The 23,483-nt window shown below is 45.6% G+C and overlaps 1 protein-coding gene across 5 annotated transcripts in view; it reads left to right on the forward strand.

Annotated features, from left to right (window-relative positions):
- Positions 1-23,483, forward strand: part of PLXNA4 (plexin A4) — a 512,377-nt gene that overhangs the window by 39,980 nt on the left and 448,914 nt on the right. For all 5 annotated transcript variants that reach the window (XM_063153651.1, XM_063153653.1, XM_063153652.1 and 2 more), the window contains exon 3: positions 17,941-18,123. In XM_063153651.1, coding sequence (XP_063009721.1) covers positions 17,941-18,123 — 183 coding nt within the window. The remainder of the gene's footprint in view (positions 1-17,940; positions 18,124-23,483) is intronic.

Genomic DNA, 23,483 nt, shown 5'->3' on the forward strand with positions numbered 1-23,483 from the left:
AATACCTCTCTGCAAAAGCAGAATAATAGCTGATATTTAAGCAGTACACTTGACCCCAAATGCTTAGAAATTCATATAATCAGAGAAAAACGAGGCTGGGAAAAAAAGGATTTTTCTGAGGTCATCTGATTTGCCCTTCTGCCCTACTTATAACGCTTCTGACAGATGTTTGTCTCACCTGTTCTTAACCTCTGGCTATGGAGATTCCTCTCTCTCCCTAAAATCTGTCTGTGCTGTGCTGAAGCTTTCCCTCATGTGGAATCTAAATCTCCTCTCTGGATGCTGAAGCCCTTCCTGCTTATACAGTCAGAGGGCACCTTCAAACCCTGTGGACATGCAGGGTGTTGGCAGAGGCAGGGCTGCTCTGGATGGGAAAAGAAAAGGTTTATCAAAACAGAAAAGCAGCTTCATGTTGGGTAAAGAAGGCTGTGGTTTCAGTGTCCTTCATAAATTTGGTAATGGAGTAGCCTGAGCTGGTTGAAGTTACCCCTGCTCATGGCAGGGGGCTGGGCTGGATGAACTTTTAGGGTCCCTTCCAACCATTCTGGCGTTCTGTGACAGTGTTGGGAAATGCTGGATTTCTTAAAAAATAAAAGGGAGGGGGAAAAAGGCAGGTTTAGAGGAGGATGGAGATGTAAATGTGTAATTTATGTACACATTTGATCATTGTTGATCATTGGGGGATTTGTTGATTGTCATCACGATGAAATTAGATTATTGGGTGCATTTTAAAGCCTGGTGAGAGTTCCCCTCCTGGGATGCTCAGCAGAGGAGGCAGGGGAGCCTTCCCCTGTACCCTGGGGACAAAGCAGGGGAAAGCTGTGAGACAAAAAGTGGATGAAGAAGAGGAGGGTACTGGAGACTGACCCCAAAGCAGCCTGAGGGTGTCAGGGCCGTGGGGAGAGCAGAGGAGCAGGAATCCTGCTGGAACTTGGGCTGGAAAGGAAGTCCCAAACCCGGGGTGCTGCTGGTGTGTGACCCTGGCTCACATCCCAGGGCTGCTCTCCTGGCTGATCTTGACTCCTCCTCATCCTCATCCTCATCCTCATCCTCATCCTCATCCTCATCCTCATCCTCATCCTCATCCTCATCCTCATCCTCATCCTCACCCACCTCCCAGCCTAAGAGACTCCAGTCCCTGTCATGAAACGCTGTCACCCCCACCACTGCAGCTTCCACCAATATCTGCCCAAGATAATCCAAGTGTCCGTCCCCAGCTCCTGCCTGGCCTCTGCCTTTTGCTGGTGTTTTCCTTTCCTTCTGGGCAGGAAATGGGGTTTGACTGTTTAAATTGCTGCATTCGGTCTCTTCCTGTTTTCCATGGCAGCGCTGTCACTTGGGGGAGAACAGAAATGTTTTCAGAGCTCACTGGCCAACAAAAGCCCTTGTGTGAAGAGCTGGGCAATATTTTCCCAACACTTTGCTACCAGAAGTGGATGTTTGGGTCCCAAGCCATTGTCTGACGAGTGACTTGGCTGTGAAGGCTTCCTGTGGCTGTTGGTAACTCCCCAAAACCTCTCTGCAGATGCTGCTGGGAAATCTGAGAGTCCTGCACCACCTCCATGCATTTGTTCCTCAAATGGGCTCCTCCTGCTCTCTCCTGTTTTCCCTACATCCCCTGCCCATCCCTGCTGTTCTCATGGGGTTTAGCTGCATTCAGGAGGAGTTTGGGGATTAGTTTTGGGATTTGGTCATGTGCTGGGTGCACAGACGTTCTCCTTTAGCAGCACTGGGATGAACACTGCCTGCTCCTTGGGGATCACCTTTGGGGTCCCTCCTGCTCCATCCCACCAGGTTAGGAAAGGCATTTCCAGCTCAGGTGGTGGACAGGCTTTGTGTAAGGTATGGGACAGTCAGCTTGACTCCTGGGAAGGGGGAGACATGGCTGAGATTTTGGGTTTTCCAGCCTATTTTATATTCCTCTTTCTCCAGGGCTTCTCTTTGCAATCACTGGTGTTAACAGGGATGGCCAAGATTTTTCAGCCTGTTTCATGTTCCCCTTCCTCCCAGGCTTGTGTTCACCATTCCTGGTGGTCACGGGGCACAGAGCACCTCTGAGACACCAGGATGGGGAGCAGCAGCAGGCTGTGTTACAGGGGGCTAAGGCAAAACCCCTCAATTTATGGCCCAGGGTCTCCTGGATCTTGGTGCTTTGCCCAACTGTTGCAGGAATTGGAAATATCTCCCTTGCTCTTTTATTTCTCTCTGGCATGGTGGGCAGAAGAACAGGGTCAATTAGAAAGAAGGACCAGTTGGAGCTGCTAGAAATAAGGGGTGTTCTGAGGGAAAAAATCACTTTACAAGCGAAAAAGCAGGAATTGCCATCCCTATCTGTCATTTCTCCCATTTTCCCTTAAAAATGAAAGGTTGGGGGAAAGGAGTGTTAGCTTTTGATGAGTCCTTGGGAAGAGGAAGGTGAGGAAGGAGATCCATGGGGTTTGGCAGCCCTGCCCATTTCTCCTGGCTGCACTGGTGAGGACGTGAGCCTGACTCTTTCCCAGGGGCATGGATCAATCCCAGGGATGAGTTATCAGCTTTATTTTACCTCAAAATCTCCCTGTGTGCCAGCTGGACTATCCTAAATAAATCCCTGTGTGTGTCAGTGCCACTGCTGCTTGCACAACAGCACTTTTTGCTCATCCCAGTCACTTTTTGCTCATCCCAGTGTTATGGTGTTGTGTCCCCAGGACGAGGTGAGAATGAGAATCTGATTCCAAGTTCTTAGAAGGCGATTATATTATATTATATTATATTATATTATATTATATTATATTATATTATATTATATTATATTATATTATATTATATTATATTATATTATATTATATTATATTATATTATATTATATTATATTATATTATATTATATTATTTTACCATATAATATCATATCATATATTCTATTATATTCTAAAATTATATTAAAGAGAGAGAAAGGGACATCAGAAGGCTCAACAAGAATGAATAATAAAACCTGTGACAGACTAGAGTCTGACACAGCTGATGGTGATTGGTCATTAAGTAAAAAACAATTCACATGCTGGGTAAACAATTCTTTAAATCACATTCTAGAGGAACAAAACATGGAGAAGCTGAGGCTTCTCGTCTTCCCAGGAGAAGAAATCCTGGTGAAGGGATTTTTCATAAAATATCACAGTGACAGCCCAGCTGGACAGACCACGCACAAGTTTTGTGCACGTCTTTATTCCAAATTTTACAGGCTGGAGCTTCTGATTCAAAGGGTTTGTAGATAGCTGAGGTCAATTCTTGGTCAATTTTTAACAGCATTTCTTCCTTTGAAAATGCAAATAAGAGCAGGAAACCCCCACAAAAACGATAAAGTTCAGTTTTTGGGAGGGCAGTACCCTGAGCAATGCTGTAATGCCTCTCTGGGAATGCTCGCTGGAGCAAACAGGCTGGCGGCTGCCAGATCTGTGTTTGTGCACTCGCTCACATCAGTTTGTGTTGGATGCTGGGTGTGCAGAGCTGGTGCTGGCCCAGCAGCTGTGATAAGGGGTGACAAGTGTCCTCCTGGTGACACTGGGGCTGGGGAGGGTGGGATCTGAGCTGGGGAGGAAGAGGGACACAATCACTTCTGATTGTGATGGGGTGAATTGTAACATCTGTGTTGTCTCACCCTTCTCACGAGACTGAAAATGGAATAAAAGTTTTGAAATGTCTCTCACTGCCCCGTCTGTGGGTCTGAAAAGGGTTTAATCCAACAGGTAGGGCTCTGGCTTCAGGGTTTCTGCAGCTGAGCTCTGGGATTTGCAAATCTCCCCCTGCATCTTCCATCTCCATCACCTCCCCTGCAAAGCTGGCTCTGCTCCGGGGTGAAAAACTTCCACAGAGAGAAATTCCAGCTTTTTCCCCACAGGAGGCAGCTCAGGGAGATACACAGCTGGTATTTGTCAGGGTTGTGGTGGAAGTGGCCAGAGATGTCTGGGGCTGTGCCCTTTGGAGAGCAACTGAGTTCATGTCTCCAGTGCTCCCAGTAAGGTCCTGGCCCTCTGAACTGGGATTGGGAAATCCTCCCCAGGGTGGGGTGAGCTCAGGCAGAGTGTGGGTTCATCTCTCTGCCCTGGGGGATGGTTCTCTGTGCTTTCAGCCAGCAGGGATGAGGACAGGTCCCTGCCTCTGCAAAGCGCTCTGCACTCCAGGCAGGGAGAAAAGGGGCTCTGGGGGAGAGCAAAACAAAAACTCTTAATCCCCCACATCAACAGAAGCTTGCACTTAAGGGCTGTAAATCAGGGCCTAATTGAGTGGAGAGGATGATTGCATTTGAGGTATTAAGTAGGTTTCTCAGTATTAAACACCTGTCCTTGAAAGGATACTGCCTGACCAGTGGGTGCAGAAATAATCCTGGCAGTAATTAATTACCTTCACCACGAAACATCCCCACCCTGAAACCTCTCCTTCACAAATCCTCATTGTCCTGGGGGGAAAAACCCGAATATGCATTGGAAACAACCTTCTCAAACTCTTTTATTTCCTTCCAAAGCACAAACCAGGAGGAAAGCCTGTGCCTGAAAGTGGCTGGGTGACAAACCCTCTCACAGAGCTGCTCTCTCACGTTGGGGTGACCCCGCTCACACAAAATGTTCATTGAGTGTGATGGTGCTCACAGGGGTCTGAGGATGAGGGAAGAGATGAGGATCTGACTCCATGTTTCAGAAGGCTGATTTATTATTTTATGATATATATTATATTAAAACTATACTAAAAGAATAGAAGAAAGGATTTCAGCAGAAGGCTGGCTAAGAATAGAAAAAGAAAGAATGATAACAAAGGCTTGTGGCTCGGCTCTCTGTCTGAGCCAGCTGACTGTGATTGGCCATTAATTAGAAACAATCAACATGGATCAATCACAGATGCACCTGTTGCATTCCACAGCAGCAGATAATCATTGTTTACATTTTGTTCCTGAGGCCTGTCAGCTTCTCAGGAGGAAAAATCCTAAAGAAAAGATTTTTCATAAAAGATGTCTGTGACAATTGAGGGCAGAGCAGGACCCAAGGCTGCTGGGTCTGAGATATCCCAGGCACAGCTCCCTCCCCCAGCATCCCTCTCATCCCTGCACCACTTGGCTCTTCAGGCAGCTCAGCACCAGCCCAGGTGCTGCAGCTCCCTGGTGTGCAGGTGAGCAGAGTCCCAGACCCTCCATCCCTGCACCACCTCCCCGCCACGTGCACCATTAGATTTATTCCTGGGAACTGCTCTTTGCTGCTTCCCCTGCCAGCAACCCAAGCTGTTTTCTTCTGTGGTCGAGCCCTGGGGTTGTCTGTGGCTCAGCTTTGCATTTTTGGAGGCCTCCACGTGATCTGCTCACATTCTCCTCCTCGCCAGGACTTTGCAAAGCTGACCTCGCCTTGCCTCGCCAGGAGGTCGCCTGGCAGGCCAAGAGACTTGTGCAAGAGTTTGTTTTTTTTTTTTTTTTTTTTTTTTAATTAGAAAAAAAGAAATTGCAGAGAAAGCAAACCCCAGATGTCCTGGAAGAGCCAGAAGCAAAATGACTCCATCTCCCTTGGTGAGGCTGCTGCTATTTAAAGCAGCCGGAGCAGGGGCGGTTGTACAATGCCCATTCTGTTGAGGAGGGGGTCGAGGGGGTGCTGGGTTCAGCTTTGCTCTCTGGGATAAATCCTGCACAGACCCTTCCTCCTTCCCTCTCCTGATGCCAGTGGGGCTGTGGGGGTGAAACACAGTGCAGGCTCTGTCTCAGAACTTGGAGGCTCAGTGAAGATATTCAGCCTCCGGGAGCGACCTGATGTGTGTGTCTATTTATTGATATTCCAGGATTATAACATAAGACTTATCTGTTTTTTCCCCTCCTTGAAATATCTCTATTTATCCAAATTGCATGGATGGGTTCCTATTGTACCTGGTAGGGTAACACATATATTTGAAGAGTGGATAGAGTGGAGATGGAGATGAAAAAAGATGTTTTACTCACAGAGAGATGCCTGAATCACATCTGACCATATTTCTGCCCCAGACACTCCCAGCCTGGCACCTGCACGGCTTTGCTGTTGGAGGATAGAGTTTTTGCTCTGAGTTTGTTTGAGAAGCATTTTACTGAGAATGGGACTGTGACCATGTTCACAGGGGTCCAAGGATGAGGGAAGAGACGAGGATCTGACTCCATGTTTCAGAAGGCTTGATTTATTATTTTATTATATATATATATTAAAACTATACTAGGAGAATAGAAGAAAGGATTTCATCAGAAGGCTAGCTAAGAATAGAATAGAAAAGAATGATAACAAAGGCTTGTGGCTCGGCTGTCTGTCCGAGCCAGCTGACTGTGATTGGTCATTAATTAGAAACAACCACATGAGACCAATCCCAGATGCACCTGTTGCATTCCACAGCAGCAGATAATCATTGTTTGCCTTTTGTTCCTGAGGCCTGTCAGCTTCTCAGGAGGAAACTCCTAAGGAAAGGATTTTCCATAAAAGATGTCTGCGACATGGGACAATATTTGGGTAACCTAGCAACAACTTTAGGACAAAATTTGGAGTTTGCAGAGTCGGCACAGACCTGGTTGTGCAGCTGGTGCATCCTGGTTCAGGATGGAGCTGGGGTTCCATCTCTGGAAGTGCTCAAGGCCAATCTGGATGAGGCTTTGAACACCCTGATTCAGTGAAAATGTCCCTGCTCATGGCACGGGGTGGGACTGACTGGTCTTTAAAATCTCTTTCAAGCCCAAATCATCCTGTGATCCTTTATTTAAAGAAATACTCAACACTAGGAAAGGCAAGACAGCCAGATAGGACTGGAGCTAAATGGTAAAGACAGAGTTTGCTCTGTTTCCTCCACGCAGCACTGGGAGCTGGTGCAGCTGATGGAACATGTGGGTGACATTAGAGGAGTACATTGCATTTCCCCGTTTCAATGTCATTACCCCGTCGTTGTCAGTGATCCAAAAGAGAATAGGATTTGTACAGCTGATTTATCCTGTAAACCAGCAATATTAGCCAGGCACGTATTTAGACAAGGAGAGAGAGTGGGAGAGGCAGAGTGAGGGAATGTGCAGCAGGGAATAATAAAAATTCACTCCTCCTAATGAGGGAATGACCCGGTGTGGTGGTGTTTGAGGGTCCCCAGGACGAGGGAAGAGATGAGAATCTTGACTCCATGTTTCAGAAGGCTGATTTATTATTTTATGATACATATTAAAAGAAAATTATATACTAAAAGTATACTAAAGAAAGAGAAAGGAGACATCAGAAGGCTAGAAAGGAATGATAATAAAAACCCGTGACTGACCAGAGAGTTTGACACAGCTGGACTGGGATTGATCATCAAGCAAAAACAAATCACATGTGACCAATCAAATATGCACCTGTTGGTAAACAGCCTGCAGACCACATTCCACAGCCATCAGATAGTTATCATTTACAATTTTTTTCTCAGGAGAAAAATCCTGGCAAATGGATTTTTCAGAAAATATCCCATTGACAACCCAGCACCCTTGGGTTGGGGCTGTTGGTGGGGATCCCACTCCAGGCAACCCAGGGCTGTGACTGTGATGGTGTCCCTGCAGCCTCCCAGCTGCTCAGTCCTGCTCCCAGATTCGGGAGCAGTTGGAACTCCAGTGAATTGACACTGCCTGGTACAAACGCTCTGAATTCCTCGAGCACCAAGATCTGCCCAGATAAGCAGCTACAAGCTGGAGATTTTCCCTTTCAGGGCTCCAGTGCTTTAGTTTGTTGTTCAAACTGATAACCAGGCCTCTTTAAGTGCATCTTCTGTGAGATGATGGCACCAGACACATCTCCATTCTCCCTGATGCAGGATCTCCACTCTGTTATTTGCTGAGCGAGCCAAGCTCTCTCACCCTTTCCAGCAGCACATACATCTCACTCATTACAGCACTTAAATCACCTTTGCAGGACCGTGGTGAGGCTTAATTAATGCTTTTAAGAGGCTCAGGGCTCTCGGGGTGAAGGTGTTGCCTGCATGCAAAGCAGCTTTGTTATTTCATTTCTGCAGCGCTGCTGGCACGGGTGCCACTTTGCAGCCCAAATGATGATTTTTTTTTTATTTTTTTGTTTCCCTGTGTAACAAAATAATAATTATAGCAATTGTGATTGCAGCAGCAGTGAATTGCTGGTGGTGCCATCAAAGGGAGGCAGCCAGACTTTGTCTGACCAGGTGCTGGTGTGTGTTCAATAGGAATGAGAGGGCTGATCAGGGACATCCTTTGGGATAAATGCAGCACCTTCTCTCAAAGGTGTCTTTCTGCTTACACAAAACCCCCTTTTCACCTAAGATTTCCTCTCTCTGGGACTCATTCTCCCCATTTCAGGTATATATATACCAGTGCTGCTGTGTTTCAGGTGTGTAGCAGAGCTTTGCTGCTGGAATAAGTTCTTACAGAAGAGCTCCAGCAGCTTATTTGATCAATACTTCCCTTTTGAAAAATCCCTAAATGCTTATTTACCCAACAGCCCGTGCCAGTTTCAAAGGCAGAGTCTCCACACTCGATAATCTCTTTTTTTTTTTTTTTTTTTTTTTGGGGGTGTGAAAAATTTTCAGTGAATTTTTCAAAGCAGTGATCTGAGAGGCACAGAGATTATACTCCTCTGTTTATCCCTCCACGCCGCAGCCACACGATCCTCTGAGCCAGCAAGGGGAAGTTTATGGGACCACAGGAGAGCTCAGCTTCCTTTTACACCTTTGACAGTCACACTCGCTGCTCTTCAGGTCACATCCATCCTTCTGGCTCGCAGGAATGAACCTCAGTGGCCACACAGCTCTGGGGTGTGGTTTTCACCCCACCTGCATGGTTTGGAGTGCTGGGATTTGCAGTTGTGATGCTGGAGTTTTTCTGGAGAGATGGAAATGCAATATTGTGAGAAACGCCGATCACTTGTTAAAATTTTAAAGGTTTAATAGTAATAAAATGGTTGTAAAAATAGTAATATAATTGGAATAATAATTGGACAATTTGGATTAGGACAATATGAGACAATAGAAACAAAGAGTTAGGGAGGTCTGGGTACCTTTTCTGGGCAGCATAAGCCCAAAAAAGGCCCCACGTTAACAGAGGATTAACCCTTAAAAACAATAACCTGTTGCATATTCATACACCTCATACATGATGCATAAATTCCATTCAAACACAGGATTGTGTCTGGGCAGGGTCAGCTTCTTCCTCTGAATCCTGGCAGCATCTTCAGAGCTGAGCGAGGCAGGAAGAAGTTCATTTCTCCTGATAATGGGGCAATAAATTCTCTTTCTCTGAAAGACTCAGGTGTCCTGTGGCTGCTATCTTGGTATGAGTCCTTTCTTTAGAAAAAAAGTATCCTACATAGCATAGTTCCTATTTTAACATTTTGTTATAACCTAAAACTATATTTAACAGCCTACCTAAGAGAATGAACACAGCATAACTTTCTAACACAACACATGTAATATTAATTTTAATATTTGTGAAAAGCATAAAATACACATTTTCCACAAATATGCAAAAGGGAGATTTCGCTGTCACAGTGATGTTTGGGATTTGAGATGGGAAGATCTCCATGAATGGAATATTTTATTTATTATGTTTTATTACCTTGGTCTGCATTGCTCCTGGAGGTACTGTCCCTTCTCAGGCTTCTGGGGTCTAACCAAGGCACTGGAAATACCACTTAAATCACAATATCACGTTCCTTCATGGAGAAATGAGCAATTTCACTTAATCACAGCATCTTAGAATGGTTTGGTTGGAAAGGACCTTAAAGCTCATCCAGTTCCACCCCCTGCCATGGACAGAGACCAGAGTAGGTTGCTCAGAGCCCACAACAGCCCAGTGCTGCTTCCAGAGCAGTCCCAGCAAAAATGGGAACCAGAGATGGAGAACAAATGAAAAACAATCTTTGCAACGGTGTCACCATGGCTGTGACAGGGTCGGCTGAAAGCAGGGCTCTGCATCTCTGAGGTATGACAAAAAAAATAAAGGAAAGCAGCCAGAATTATTTAAATTTTGTAATATTGAGCCTAGAAAATGTAGGGGCTCCCTAATGGATTTAGCTTGTGCACATCTTTGGGTACTGTAATCACTTAAAAAGGCAGAACTTGGAGGATGCTACATTTATAGCACAAATTTACAGCACAATTCCTTTTATCCACAATTACTGACAATCACCCAGCTCTGAAGACTGAAGGAACCTGTTGCTCTCTGCAAGAAAGGCAGCCTCCTCTTCAGGAAATTGCAAATTTTACGACGTGGAGGAGCGTGGAGTGGACTGTTGGGGAGCCTCACACTCACAGCAGAGCAGGAACATAAATGCAGGCATAAAAAGTCTGTACTCCATTAAGATTCTGCAGCACTCTGGAAACTTGACACCAGTCCTTGAACTGGTGCTTAAACTACAGACCTAAAATCCAAATGCCTGTAGCAGTTCTAGTCAATTTGAGTAACTTTCCCGCTTGTTCTTGTGCTCCTGAGCTGTGTCTGAACGAAAACCTCTTCAGCATAGTGGGTGCAATTTCCCTATAATTGGTAAAGTTCCTGTAGCTGCACTGTCATTTGTATATGGTGACATGTAATTGCACAGCAAGCACTGCTGTGGGTGCACAAGTGAAAAGCAGTGTGCAATTAGAATGTATTTCCAAATGCTGGCTCTCGATCCAGCTTCTGTTCTATCACTGTTCTATCCCTGGGGAAACGGGGCTGGGTATTTTTGAGTGTCACAAACTCCAGACTGACCACTGGGGAGGGGTGGGTTGGTGATCTGTGCTATCTTTGGTCGCTGCCCATCTCTTTGAACACAAAATTTTGAGCTGCAGATGACAAATATCTGCAACCAGGCAAACCTGGCCTTTTCCTGGCCCAGGATGGGGAGTGTTGGAATCCTGGATGCTGAGAATTTTAGACTTTCTGTGCTTAATGGCACTGACCCACAAGAGAACACTGCATTTGACCTGAGGAGAAGGCTTCCAAAATTGATTGATAGCGCTGGGATTATAGGTGTGGAGTTGGTTAGAAGCGTTTAATATCACAGGGTGGAAAACTTAGAGTTTGGGGTTTTAGAATATAGAAATAAATATGAAGCAAGATGGAGGTTTTAGGGTGGAGGCAGGTTGTTCTTCTTCACCTTCTTCTTCCTTCTTCACCTTTTCCTTCCTTCTTCTCCATGGGTTTGGGTGGCATTTTGTAATTGGACAGAAAAACCCACATTGCAGGTTTCAAGTGATCAGTTATTGGGTAAAAAGGGAAATAATCTAGGTGTCTTTTCTTAATTGGATAGTTTAGTCTTAAAAGACCTTGTAACAAGAGATTGTTGGCCATTTTGTGCCTTCTAATGAAAGGGTGCAGAACTCATGGCTGTGAGGCTGTAACACTGATAAGAAATAATAAACACCTGAGTCTGAACATGAACTGCCATCTCAAGCGCCTTCAATCCAGACCCAGAGAAGCCAAGAGGGGAGGGCAGTGACAGACATCAAATTCCAGGAATGGTGTGGCAGGAGGGGAAAGCCAGAGGGGCCCTGTCCATCCTGCGCTGGGATTTCACAGCTCGGCACAGCAGCAGGATAAAATGATGAATGATGGTTCTGCTGAGCTTCTGTGGGGAGGAAGGGCAGGTGGACCAAAATCCAGTGATTTCACAGGAGGCAGCATGGCCAGAAGCAGAGATACTGCAGGAGGGAGGGTCAATCCAGCTTCAGGAATGCCAAGTACCAATGTCATGGGCAGGGCAAAGCAGCATCAACCATGAATTCACCTTGCACTCAAACCTGCTCAAACCACCAAGAGAATGTGTGCAGGCAAATAGGAGCAGCACAATCCTTGGGGACCATCCTGCTGCTGCTGGAATTTAAACTCCTGTGGTTTGCAGGGAGATGGTTTCCATTATTTCCAGCTCCACTCCGTGGGGATTTATGGTTCACCCCTGCTGCAGGTCTCCTAGACCCTAAATTTCTTAGCTTGTGTCTCTTCAAATACCATGAAGCTCCTGCTGAGAGGTTTTTCTATGCCTTCCATCTCTAGATTTTTTAAATATCCTATTGAGTGGACATGTGCCCACCTTCACCCTCATTCAGCTCTTGCAGCCAGGTGATGGAAAAGACCTTGGATGTCTCCTTGCAAAGACTCAAATGCCTGGAACTGTTGATTTCTTACTGCTGCTGGCTGCCTGGCCCTGCTGGCAGCACAGACATCCATTAATGTGTGTTCCCTCCATCCTCTGCCTCAGCCAAGCCTGAGATAACAGGAGAGAGGAGCCAAGTACCTGCCACCACATGAAGGCAGGGCTGTTAGGTATTAGCTGTAAATCAAAGGTAAGGCTTGGCCACTGGGACAGCCTTTATCCCTGGTGAGTCTGTGGAATTGCTTTGGAGCCTGCTGAGATATCTGGGGAAAAAAAAAAAGGCTTCCAGTGCTTTGATTGAGGAGGAAGATTCTGCTGGAGTGAAAGCAAGGAGGAGTGAGGGGCGGCTAATCCTTCATCGAGGCTCTTCCCCAAATGTGGATTAGGCTGTGTTTGATTATCAGGGGCTGCTTCAGAGGCAAACAGTGAAAGCAGATGTTTAAGGGACAACTGGTGTATTATGAGCACTGTTTGCCCCTGTCCCCTGATATTTGGTGCTTCTGTCACTCCTGCAGTGCCAGCACGCTCATTCCTGCTGCGAATGAGATGAGGACAGGCAAGGAGGTGATGGAATCAAATCTCCAACCCTTCTGCTGAATTTGGGGTTTTGGGGGCTCAGCCAATCCCTCCAGGACTGAGCCAGCACCAGCCTTGTAAACCCACCCTCTCCAGGAGGGTTTGGATGTGTTAATTATTTATTTGATAGGTTTAATCCTGGAGGAGGCAAACTCTTGCCAGAATCCTGTAAATCAGGGCCACTCCTTTGCACACCCTTCCTTTTTCAGTGGTGGCTGTGACACTTGGCCATGGTGTCAGGGCTGCAGATGGTTGGTGACGCAGACAGAGGTGACAGGAGCAGAACACAACCAGGCAGAGAGGCAGCTGGTGGGACTGGGGAGTGCATTTATACCCTGATTGTTGTGTTATATATATCAAGAATTCTATTACCATTATAGGGCAAGGATTCCATATCACCAGAGCCTCATACCGCGTCAATGTTTCTCACAGACAGCTCCTCTAAGCTCTGACTCTTCCTTGTCCTCACAGCAGCCAGCTGACTCCAGTTCCCACCAATCCACTCTTTTATAACACTTATTGGCTACAGCTGTGGCCTGTTAACATCAGGCCTGCTCCTGACCTTTAGTAACTGGTTCAGCTGCAACTCTTTAGGGGATAGGATTACATTCTACACCAACCTTCATTCACCCATACTGTATCCCCCTACACCCTGGGAGCTGCCAGTGCATCTCAGATGAAGATATTTTGGATATGCAGACATTTTGGATATGCAGACCACCTGGGCTTCTGAGTTTCCCTGGGGCAGGGTGGTGGTGGGAAATTTTCCCTTATTTGCAAGTGGGAATTTGGTGTGGGATGATGAAGTGGTTGATCCTAGCCCAGCAATCCAATCCAGCAGGGCCCCATTCCCTTCCAAGTTACCTCTGGCTGTGACTTTCTGCGTTGGATTTTAACTGCCCAGGACGTGAGAATTGCTGATATCATCCCCACCTCTTCAGACCTTCCCTTTGCCTCTCCCTGCCATCCCAGCCACCGCTAGAAGTGAATTCCTGCCCTCACCTCCCCCTTCATTCTGCAAAGTCGTTAACATGAAATTGCCAGGCAGAGAAGCTCCAGAGAGTTTAACGTGGCTACTTTATATTGCTGCTAGGAGTGTCTGGAATTGAAAATAAACCTGTGCTTGCAACTCCTGACCCTTTCATCATAAATCCAAACTTCCTTACGTGTCTGTCTTTGCTGCAGAGGATGACTGTATTTCTGGCTCTACAAAGGCCTGTGTGCAGCTGAGAGCCACAGCTGTGCAGGAGCTGGGTGCTGTTTATTTGGAGGGTTTTGCTTGCTGGCATTTTTTTGGCAGATGATCCCCCAGAGGAAATAACCCAAATATGTTCAATGAAAATAGTTTTCGTGTGGCTTGCTGGCCTTGTTTCTGGGGGAGGGTTGTCCACACGGCAAACCAGCAATGCTGTGATTGCTTCTCTGGCACCCAACCAGCAGCACACAGAGCTCTAGAATGGTTTGGGTCGCAAGTGACCTAAAGACCATCAAATTCCACCCCTGTCACGGGCAGAGACACCTTCTCTTATCCCATCCTGGCCTTGGGCACTTCCAGGGATCCAGGGGCAGCCACAACTTCTCTGTTCCAACCCTCATCATAAACAATTTCTTATTTAAACCTAGTGTGACTTTACCTTCTTTAAAAAAATATGACCCCCTATTTCTGTGTAAGCCCTTCTTATAAGGATTCTCCTGTAACTAATGCCAGAGGAAAAAGATGAAATAAATTGGCTTAAGTTTAATTTTGTGTCAATGTGGGATTATCAGCCCCATTAAGGGTAGGTCTGAGCTCAGTTGGAGCCCCTATTCCTGTGTAAGCCCCTCTAATAAGGATGTGTTCTTCTGTAAATAATGCCAGGGGGAAAAAAGTTGAAATAAATAGGTTTAAATTTAATTTTGTGTCTGTGTGGGATTATCAGCCCCATTAAGGGTAGGTCTGAGTTCAGCTGGAGCCCAATCAGGTGCAGGGGGAACTACCCAATGGCAATTAGATTATTGAAACCTCAACAGGTTGGAGACAAATCAGCCACGGGTGTTTGTGCTTAATGCTGTGATTTTGGGGGCTGTGTCCTCCCAGGCTCCTGCCCCTGGGGTTGGGAGGGTCTGGATGGAGTGGAAAAGCAGCCAGAGGACTCTGTGGGTCTTTTCTGGACTCAATGGCTTCAGCTGGAGGGGTTGGTTTTGCCTGTGCTCTGCTGGATTCATCTCATTTCACTGCTTGTCAGAATAATTTTCTCTGGTTTGGGATGGAGCTTTGCGCCCTGCACCTTAGGTAAGATGTCTGCTGGCACTTTGAAGCTTTTCATCATCTTGGTGGTGGAGAAAGCTGTCCTGTTTTCCTTGGAAACTTTCCTCCCTTTGCCCTCTTTCTGCAGCTTGGGATTTTCCTGACGTGATTTGAGCCTGACGTGATTCTTTCCAGCTTGTCAGGGTGAGCACTTAGGCAGTTTGGTTATACCCCTGAAATACAATTTGTGCTCATCTCTGAATGGTTTCTGGGCAAATTTGGGCTGACTTGGAGACCTGGACGCTTGGATCTTACAAGATCCAAGAATCTAATTGTCACAGGACAATTCAGCTTGGAGGGACATCAAGGGACCACACAGTTGGGCCGATTGGCGATTTGAAATTTTGGGGCCGATCACGGATTGAAATTTGGGGCTGAGGGGATTTGAAACTTGGGCCCGATTATGGGATGAAATTTTAGGGCTGATTACGGGTTGGAATCGGGGGCCGATTGGATCACCTGGAGTAGTTTTGTGGCCACCTGGCTGTGTTGGAAGGTGCATTTCCAGTTTGGTTGGGTGGCTCCTTCTCTGGCACACCTCCTTTCCCTGCTGATTATGGATTTCCACATACTAGAGCTGGGTTGCAGATTTATCTTGGACTTGTTGCTGTCATTTTGGACTAGCAGCATCCTGCCTGCTGCTGATCTGCTCCCTAATTGCTCTTTTAGCTCTGCTAAAAAGGGCAGTCCACAAACACTAATGACTCCTGCCAGGCCAGAGCTCAGGCTAGCTGATCCCTCCTAATGGCCCTTTGAATTCCTCCTAGGTTTTATGTATTTATAAACACATTTAGGACGCATTATTCTTCTATTCAGCAAAACCATCTGTAATTATTGCCCGTAATTGCTGGGTGAGGATAAAATGAATCAACTATCAGGCTTTTACTGCTGGTGAACTCAAGCAGGGACCATCACTTTTTTTTAGCTGTGTTTCCAGGAAGATGTGAGCTCAAAGAAAATTGTCGTGGTCCTTTAGTTCTGATATATCAAAACTAGGCAACCTTCCTGTACACTTCATTATTGCTTCTCTAGGCCTTAGCTAAACATTTTAAGTGTTGAAATCTGTGAGTGGCCCTAGCGAAGTTAATAAAGTCCAACTACTCTCATGTGCTGGGATATTTGGAGTTTTATTTGATTTATTCTGTGGAGATCTGTGACCTGTATTAACTTCACCTGCCTTGATGGTGCCTGAAGGTAGAAGAGCTGCCTGTGCCACATTCCTGGAACTCCCTGAAGCCCAAGGAAACACCTTTAGGGACAAATAGACATGACATTAATTTAAGTGAAAGGGATCCCAGTGGAACATCCATGTGCTGAAAATGCTGCTGAGTTCAAATGCAGTGGGTGTTGGAGCTCAGGCAGCAATATTGATGGATAGGAATTTTTCTCTGGTTGTTGGGAGTTCATGGGTATCTCCAAAAAAAAAAAAAAAAAGCTGTAAATTCCTCATGGTAGCTGTGGAAGCTTCCCTGCTCTCCAAAGAACTACAGGAAATTACAGAATCCCAGTTAAATCACAGAATGGTTTTGGTTGGAAGGCACATTAAAGGAAGGAAAGATGGGTGCTAATGTCCTTACAAACAACTCGATGGATGAGGGGTCTTTAGGAGGAATGGGTGTTAATGTCCTTGAAATGGGCCTAAATGTCTGTACCAACCACAAAACATGGGAATTTGGGAATTTTAACTGTGATTTGAACTCCTGAGCTTTAGGGTTGGACAAATGGGTCTGGGTAATATCTGAGGCACTTCTGGTGGATCCCCTGAAGGTAGACAGCCAAAACTGCTGAGTTTTGGGGGAAATTATAGGTTCAAGAGGGGATATGTGGGAGGTGGACTGGGAAGGCTGCACCTTCCTGGTAATGGGGAAAGGAAGAGGGTGAGTTTAGAATAAAAGGAGGCTGTGTGCTCTGAAACCTAGAGAGTGAAACCCCATGGGGGTATGCCCCAGTGAGCTCTCTCTCCATTCATTCAAATAAAATTGCAGAACTCCTCTGTCTCTTTTATGGACACTGGCACTTCACAGAGTGTTTTTTCCCCACGCCATCCAGTCTCACCCCTCGGCCATGGTCAGGGACACCTTCTGCTATCCCAGGTTGCTCCAAGCCCCATCCAGCCTGGCCTTGGACACTTCCAGGGGCAGCCACAGCTTCTCTGGACCATGTGTGCCAGGACCTCCCCACCCTCACAGCCAAACATTTCTCCCCATGTAACGCTGCTCTCTGGCAGTTTGAAGCAATTTCCTCTTGTCCTGTCCCTCCATCCATTGTCCCAGGTTCTGCTCCAGTTCTCTTGGAGCCCCCTGAGGCACTGGAAAGGGCTTTAAGTTCATGATATTTAATTCTTACCATGGTCCCTTCTGCAGATTCAGCCTGGGCTGACCAACTGACCATCTCTCTCTTGGATAATGCCTGGGCACTCCATGGGGGTAGATAATTTCCAAAGATGTAACATAAGCAACCTTGCTGAGCTTAAAATTAGGAGAGGAGTGGCTATTTAGGCTTGGTAGATGTGATCTTTAGTGTTGAGTCCAGAGGACAAGTCAGGGTCTATTTTATAATTTTATTTGCCAGTGCAGATTTAGCTCAGTAGTTCTTACTCTGGATCTACAGGAATAGTGTACTTTTTTTTTTTTTTTTTTTTTTTTTGACAGAACTTAGGGATGTTTAAGACATTTTCAGCAGACTTGCACTCGATTGGTGAGTCTTGACTGGTAAAACTGACTGGTACAGCAGTAGGAAAAAGGCTTAATGTAATGTATCCTGCTGGGCTGTCATTCAACAGAACCAACTTTCCAGTTCTCCTTCTGGCTGTAACTCATTGTGTAACTTCAGAGAGGTTTTTTTTTCTTTTTTCCACCTCTTTCTCCAGTCCTCCTTGATTTTCGTCAGCCTGCATAAATTACAGGCACGTTACGCAACGGATGGATACTTTTCAAATGGCTGAAAAATTGGTGACTTCAGCTGTTTACCCACTTTTTTCTTTCTTCCTTTGCAGCTGTTAACAATTGATGACAATTTCTGTGGCCTGGATATGAATGCCCCCTTGGGAGTATCATCCATGGTGCGAGGGCTCCCCATTTTCACTGAGGATGGGGACAGGATGACCTCGGTGATTGCCTACGTCTACAAGAACCACTCCCTGGCTTTTGTGGGCACCAAGAGTGGCAAGCTCAAGAAGGTAAGACCTACGTGGTCCTCTAACTCAGATTTTCATGTTTTTATGGTGATTTAAGTGTTGCGTCGAGCACGAGCGCGGTCCTTGTCCTAAGGTGCTCCTATTTTGAGGATGAAAAATGGTTTGGTTGGCAAAGAAACTGCGTTTCACCCTCAAGGGGATAAAGATGATCTGAGAAAGGATAAAATCCTCCTTCCAAGTGGTTATTCATCAGGAAATTAATGCTTCAGAAGTCAAACCACAGTCGCAGATGGACGTGATGTAATTTGCATCCAACAGAATTTTTTGGTGTTCAGACCGTCTCTAATTGAGTCATTGATCACAGGGTGTCTGTGCATGCTGGAGAAAATCAGACTGGGGCTGAAGTTTGGGAAACAGGATCCATGCTCTGGAGATCTTTCTTCAGGGCAGTGTGACTGGGTTGTGATCTCACCACGAGCCCAGCACGGGATCGGGGGCTGCCCTGCTGATGTCAGCCTGGGGTTTGTGCTGAAGGAAGAGGGTTTGCATCAAAGGAGAGCTCTGTCCTGAGCCATAATGAGCTTTGTGTTTATGGCTAGTGCCTCACAAACAGAATCAAGAGCGTGTCTGGGTTCCTCTCTGGGCATTCTCACTGAAATGTGGCCCTTGCATGGCTGGGGTTTGCCTTGTGAAGCCCCCAGAGAGACTGGGGAGGTACCTGTGGCTTTCCCAGGGTAAGATGAGTTGTTGGAAGTGGGATAATGATGGGCACTGGCTCCATTTCAGCCCCTCTGTGCCAGTCTGGCAATGTTGGTCTGAATGTTCAGCCCAGGGGTGTTGTAAGCCATTGCCTGTGCAAGGAGATGGTGGCTTGGCCATGGTCATGGAGATGTGGGGGGAGAAGCTGGGAAGGGAGGTTGGGCAGAGCCTGGAGATGTTTTAGGATGCTTTTTCCTGTTTAAATCCCTTTTGTGAGTGAAGGCTTCCAAGTTGGGGCAAGTAAGGTGATGTGAAAAGGTGACCCACTGTGGCTTGTGGGGAGCGAAGGGAGTTGTTTGTTCATGGATGCTTAGGGATAGTCTGGAATCTCTGGTTTTATTCTCTACCTGTTTCTTCACTTGAAAAGCAAATCTGGGCTGTAAATTCAGATGGTATTTCCCCCATGCTGAGGGAGGAATGGGATCCTGCCCACTGGCAAATGTCTCTGGCTTTGCTCAAAGCAGAGGAAAGGCTGCTCGTGCTTTTGAAAAGAAAATATGGTAGGTTTTTTTTTTGTTATTATTCAGGCATGTGAAAAAGGAGCCAAATGGTTTTAAAAAATGGTCATAATAAAAATAATCTCCTCCCCTGGCTAATTAGCTTTTGCTTCCCTGTCATGTGTGATATCATAATAAACTGTTCAGTTCTCCAGTCAGTCTGTTGGAGGGAGGGAAATGGGGCAGCTGAGATCTGAATGGTAAATATCAAAAAGACCTAAACGCTTAATGACTGCTCTCCCTGCACTCACAAGCTTTTGGTTGGGGTTTTTTTTGGCTTCAGGAGAAGAAAACTCAGCCACCGCTCTGTCTTTGCCTTTGCAGGTTGCACTGCAGAGTCCAAGATCTGATTCCTCTTTAATAGGGGAAAATAGGAGAGAAATCTTTCTGTGCTTTATGGAGTGTGGTAGGGAGCAGGGACAGCCTTATAGGGTAAAGAATGAGCAGAGGAGAGCAGAAGTGGCTGGTGTAACTTGAGAAAGGGAATAAAATGAAGCTTTTTCCTAACATGCTGAATATTCCACTTGTGGTAGTTCTAACTTTGGGTGAGTTGGAGTGGGGCTGGAGCCTTGGGCTGAGATTTGCTCAGGTGAATGAATTTCCCCCAAAGGGGCAGAACACAAAGCAAAATGAGGCTCCCCTAACCATGTGTGATTTGTTTTGGACCAATTGATCCAGACTCCTGGAAACCTTTAGGTCCACCCCAATCCTTGCTGTGTCTTCTGCAATCCCTGACTTTGCTCCTCACATTGTCCCCCTCCAGTGCTCCTGAGGGTGTCTGGCCCTGGGACAGCAACCTGTCACCTCCTCTGCGTGGTTTGGCACTCAGGACTTTCCCTTGATGCTCCTTGACCCCTGCCATGGGCCTTTGGATGCTTTATTTTCCACCTTGCCCCATCAATCAGGGGCTGCCAGGAAAATGCTGCATTGGGATTGCAGCTCCAGCATAAGCCATTATTTCAGCACAAAGTTTGTTTTCTGTTTTCTGTTCAAAAACACTGGTAAATTGGAGTAAGCCTTGTAGGATTAGATGTAACTCCTGGATAAAACCCAGGAGCTGGGATTTCTTTTTTTATTTTTTGTGCTGTTGGGTCCTACCAGGCATGTCACACTCTGCTGCTTCCCTTGGTGCACTGCAGCTCCTCGGTCAAGCTGCAGTGGAATATTTGGGATGGCATGAAAAAGGAGTTCTTAGATTATCCCCAAGATAGCAGGATTTATTCTGTGCTTGGAAGACTTGCTGCAAGTCATTACAAGATGGTTTTGGAGAAACTTTGCTGCTTTTTTTCCCCTACAGTTTCAGTATTTTCCTCTCTATGTGTTTTTTTTTTTTTTTTTTTTGTTTTTTTGTGTATGAAAGTGGCAGACTGTGTATCAGATTTTGATTTATGTGATCCATGAATGCTCTGCAAAATACCCACAGTCATAAAGCAATATCTGTTAGTTGATATACAAATGTCACATGTGTCAGAGGAATTTATCCAGTGGCACACACAACTGAAGGAAAATATTGTGCTTCACGGGAACATATCATTAAAATGAATACTAGCAGAGTATCAGGAGTCTGCCCATGTAACCAAGACAACAAAGAGGGAAAGAAAAGGAAAAACCAAGATAGAGATAGGGTAGGGAAAGTGTGAGTGAAACCAAATGACACGCTTGGCCCCAGCTATTTCACTGCCCCAGGCAAAATACATTTTGCAACCCCTGCTCATTCACAAAGCTCCCTGTGCAGTCCATCAGGAAGGCACAGAATAATGTGCTGGAGAAATATTCCCTCCAATTCTGCTGCCTTGTCCATGGCACAGCCCTATTGTATTTGTGGGGTTCCCAGATGAAAGAGGGAATGATGAATCTGACTCCATGCTCTCAGAAGGCTAATTTATTATTTTATGATACTATATTATATTAAAGAATACCACATAAACTATACTAAAGAATACAGAAAGGATACTTAAGGTAGAAAGTTAAAAAGATAATAATGGAAACTTTTGACTCTCTCCAGAGTCTCAACACAGTTTGGCCCCACTTGGCCAAAGAGTGAAAACAACTCACACCAGAATCCAATGAAACAATCTCCAAACACATTCCACATGAGCACAACACAGGAGAAGCAAATGAGATAAGAATTGTTCCCCTTTTCTCTGAGGCTTCTCAGGAGAAAAATCCTGGGTGAAGGGATTTTTCCAGAGAATGTGAATGTGACACAGCCCAGCCCTGCAGAATGAAAAAATAAATAGGATAAAAATGAAGAGCTGTGGAAAAGGAAAAATTCTCCTTGTCCGTATAAGAACTACTGTCCTTACATTAAAGGTTTCATGGGGATTTGTGGGTTCTTGAAGATGGAGGAGAAGTTCAGTCCTTTGCTCTGCCAGGAACTTCTGGTGTGCCTCCATGTCTCGTTTCCTCTCCTGCCAATGGCAGGGAATGTTTTCCTTGCTCAAAGAGTGCTGGAGAAAGTTGTGCTATAGGACACAAAAGAACACAAGCGCACACCGCTGCTCTCAAGGTGAAGAAAAAGGGAAGTTTATTTTCTGACTAAAACATTTATAGTTTTCCAAGAGTGACAGTGGATTGGAGGGTGACAGTGCCACCTCTCCAATGACACTGGGCAAACCAACAGTCCATCAACTTTCTCCTCTTCCATAAAGGAATACAAAATAATGAGTTATTTACAGAAAGTGTATGAGAAAGTTCAGTACAAAAATGTCAACATCAGAAGGCCTAGAAAATGTTAAAAAACCAGAGTGACAGAAAATGAACGTGTTAAGTGCTGTGAGGTGTGGGATCACCTCAAACAGCTTAATTCAACAGATCAGGTGGGATGGAACACCACTCCTGGCCACTCGTGTAATTTTTAATGAGAAATATTTAATCTTGCTGTGCTTTGGTTAGAACCCAGTGTCTGATTTCCTCCTGTGCTGGCTGTCCCATGTGTCTGTGCCACTTTGGTGGTGAGTGTTCCCACAGTTTGGTGCAATCCAGGGATCCTGATGGGCTTCCTTGGCTGCAAACCCCTCTGCACCCTGGGGAATGCTTCAGGCAAAACCCGTGGCTGAAATGCAGTTGGCAACCCTGAGAGTTTTTAGTGATTTCTTCCAGGAGATGCAAAAAGAAACTCGAGTTTAGCAAATGTCTGGTTTGTCTCCCTGCAAACAGCACAGGAGCTATTCCTGGGATTGTTCTCCCTACAAACCACTCTGCTGTGAAACAACCAGGTGCCAAAATTCCCTGGCATTTTATTTTTTCCTTTGCTCATTCTCTCGTTCACACTCAGCTCTTCAGTGCAGGAGAAAAGCAGGGATGTACCCATGGGATTGATTTGGATTTCTTTCCTGGTGCCACCAATACCTGGCATCACTAAAAGAGCATAGCAGTATTCCATATTCCTTGTATTCCCTCCCCAGGCATTTAATTTATGGGTCACTGCTTCTGTACAGATCATTTCCAGTCAAAGAAATACAACTTACCTGCAATAATTCTGTGTGGAGGTGCAGGTGTAAAGGGAGGGTTGAGCTTACAAAAATGTCAGCCTGGGAGCAGCCCCAGGAATTGTATATCTCACAAAAATAAAAAAAATCTGGTCTGTTTTGAAATGTTTATTTGATAATGGAGTAGCAGAAATTTTCATTTATTTGAAACTTGTAAGAAATTGTTTGGTTTCTTTTTATTCCATCCAAATATTTCACTCAAAGCCTTTTCTATGCTGAATTCCTTGCGGAGAGGGAACTTTAACTTAAAAACCAACACTTTCACTCTGTGGGCTGTATTTAATTTTTCATCAGATCCGATCAGTTTGTGGTCTTTGAAGGGCTTTTAGATGTGGAATGTTGTGTGGGGTGAAGGTTTTCTTTTGGATCCAACAGCTCTGAAATCTGGCCAGCACTTCCCACCAGGTATCAACTCTGTTTAGGAGAACATCCTCAGTTCCATGGTTTATCCATCCTCTGGATAACCCTGAGCCCTTGGGACCCTGCTTTCCCTGGATCCAGAGACAAACCACCACAGGGAGTGTGACGGTGTTCACAGGGGCCCCAGGATGAGGGAAGAGATAAGGATCTGACTCCATGCTTCAGAAGGCTGATTTATTATTTTATGATATATATTACATTAAAACTATACTAAAAGAATAGATGAAAGGATTTC

Source organism: Melospiza melodia, chromosome 4, assembly GCF_035770615.1.
Source record: "Melospiza melodia melodia isolate bMelMel2 chromosome 4, bMelMel2.pri, whole genome shotgun sequence".
In the NCBI taxonomy this organism is placed as follows: domain Eukaryota; kingdom Metazoa; phylum Chordata; class Aves; order Passeriformes; family Passerellidae; genus Melospiza; species Melospiza melodia.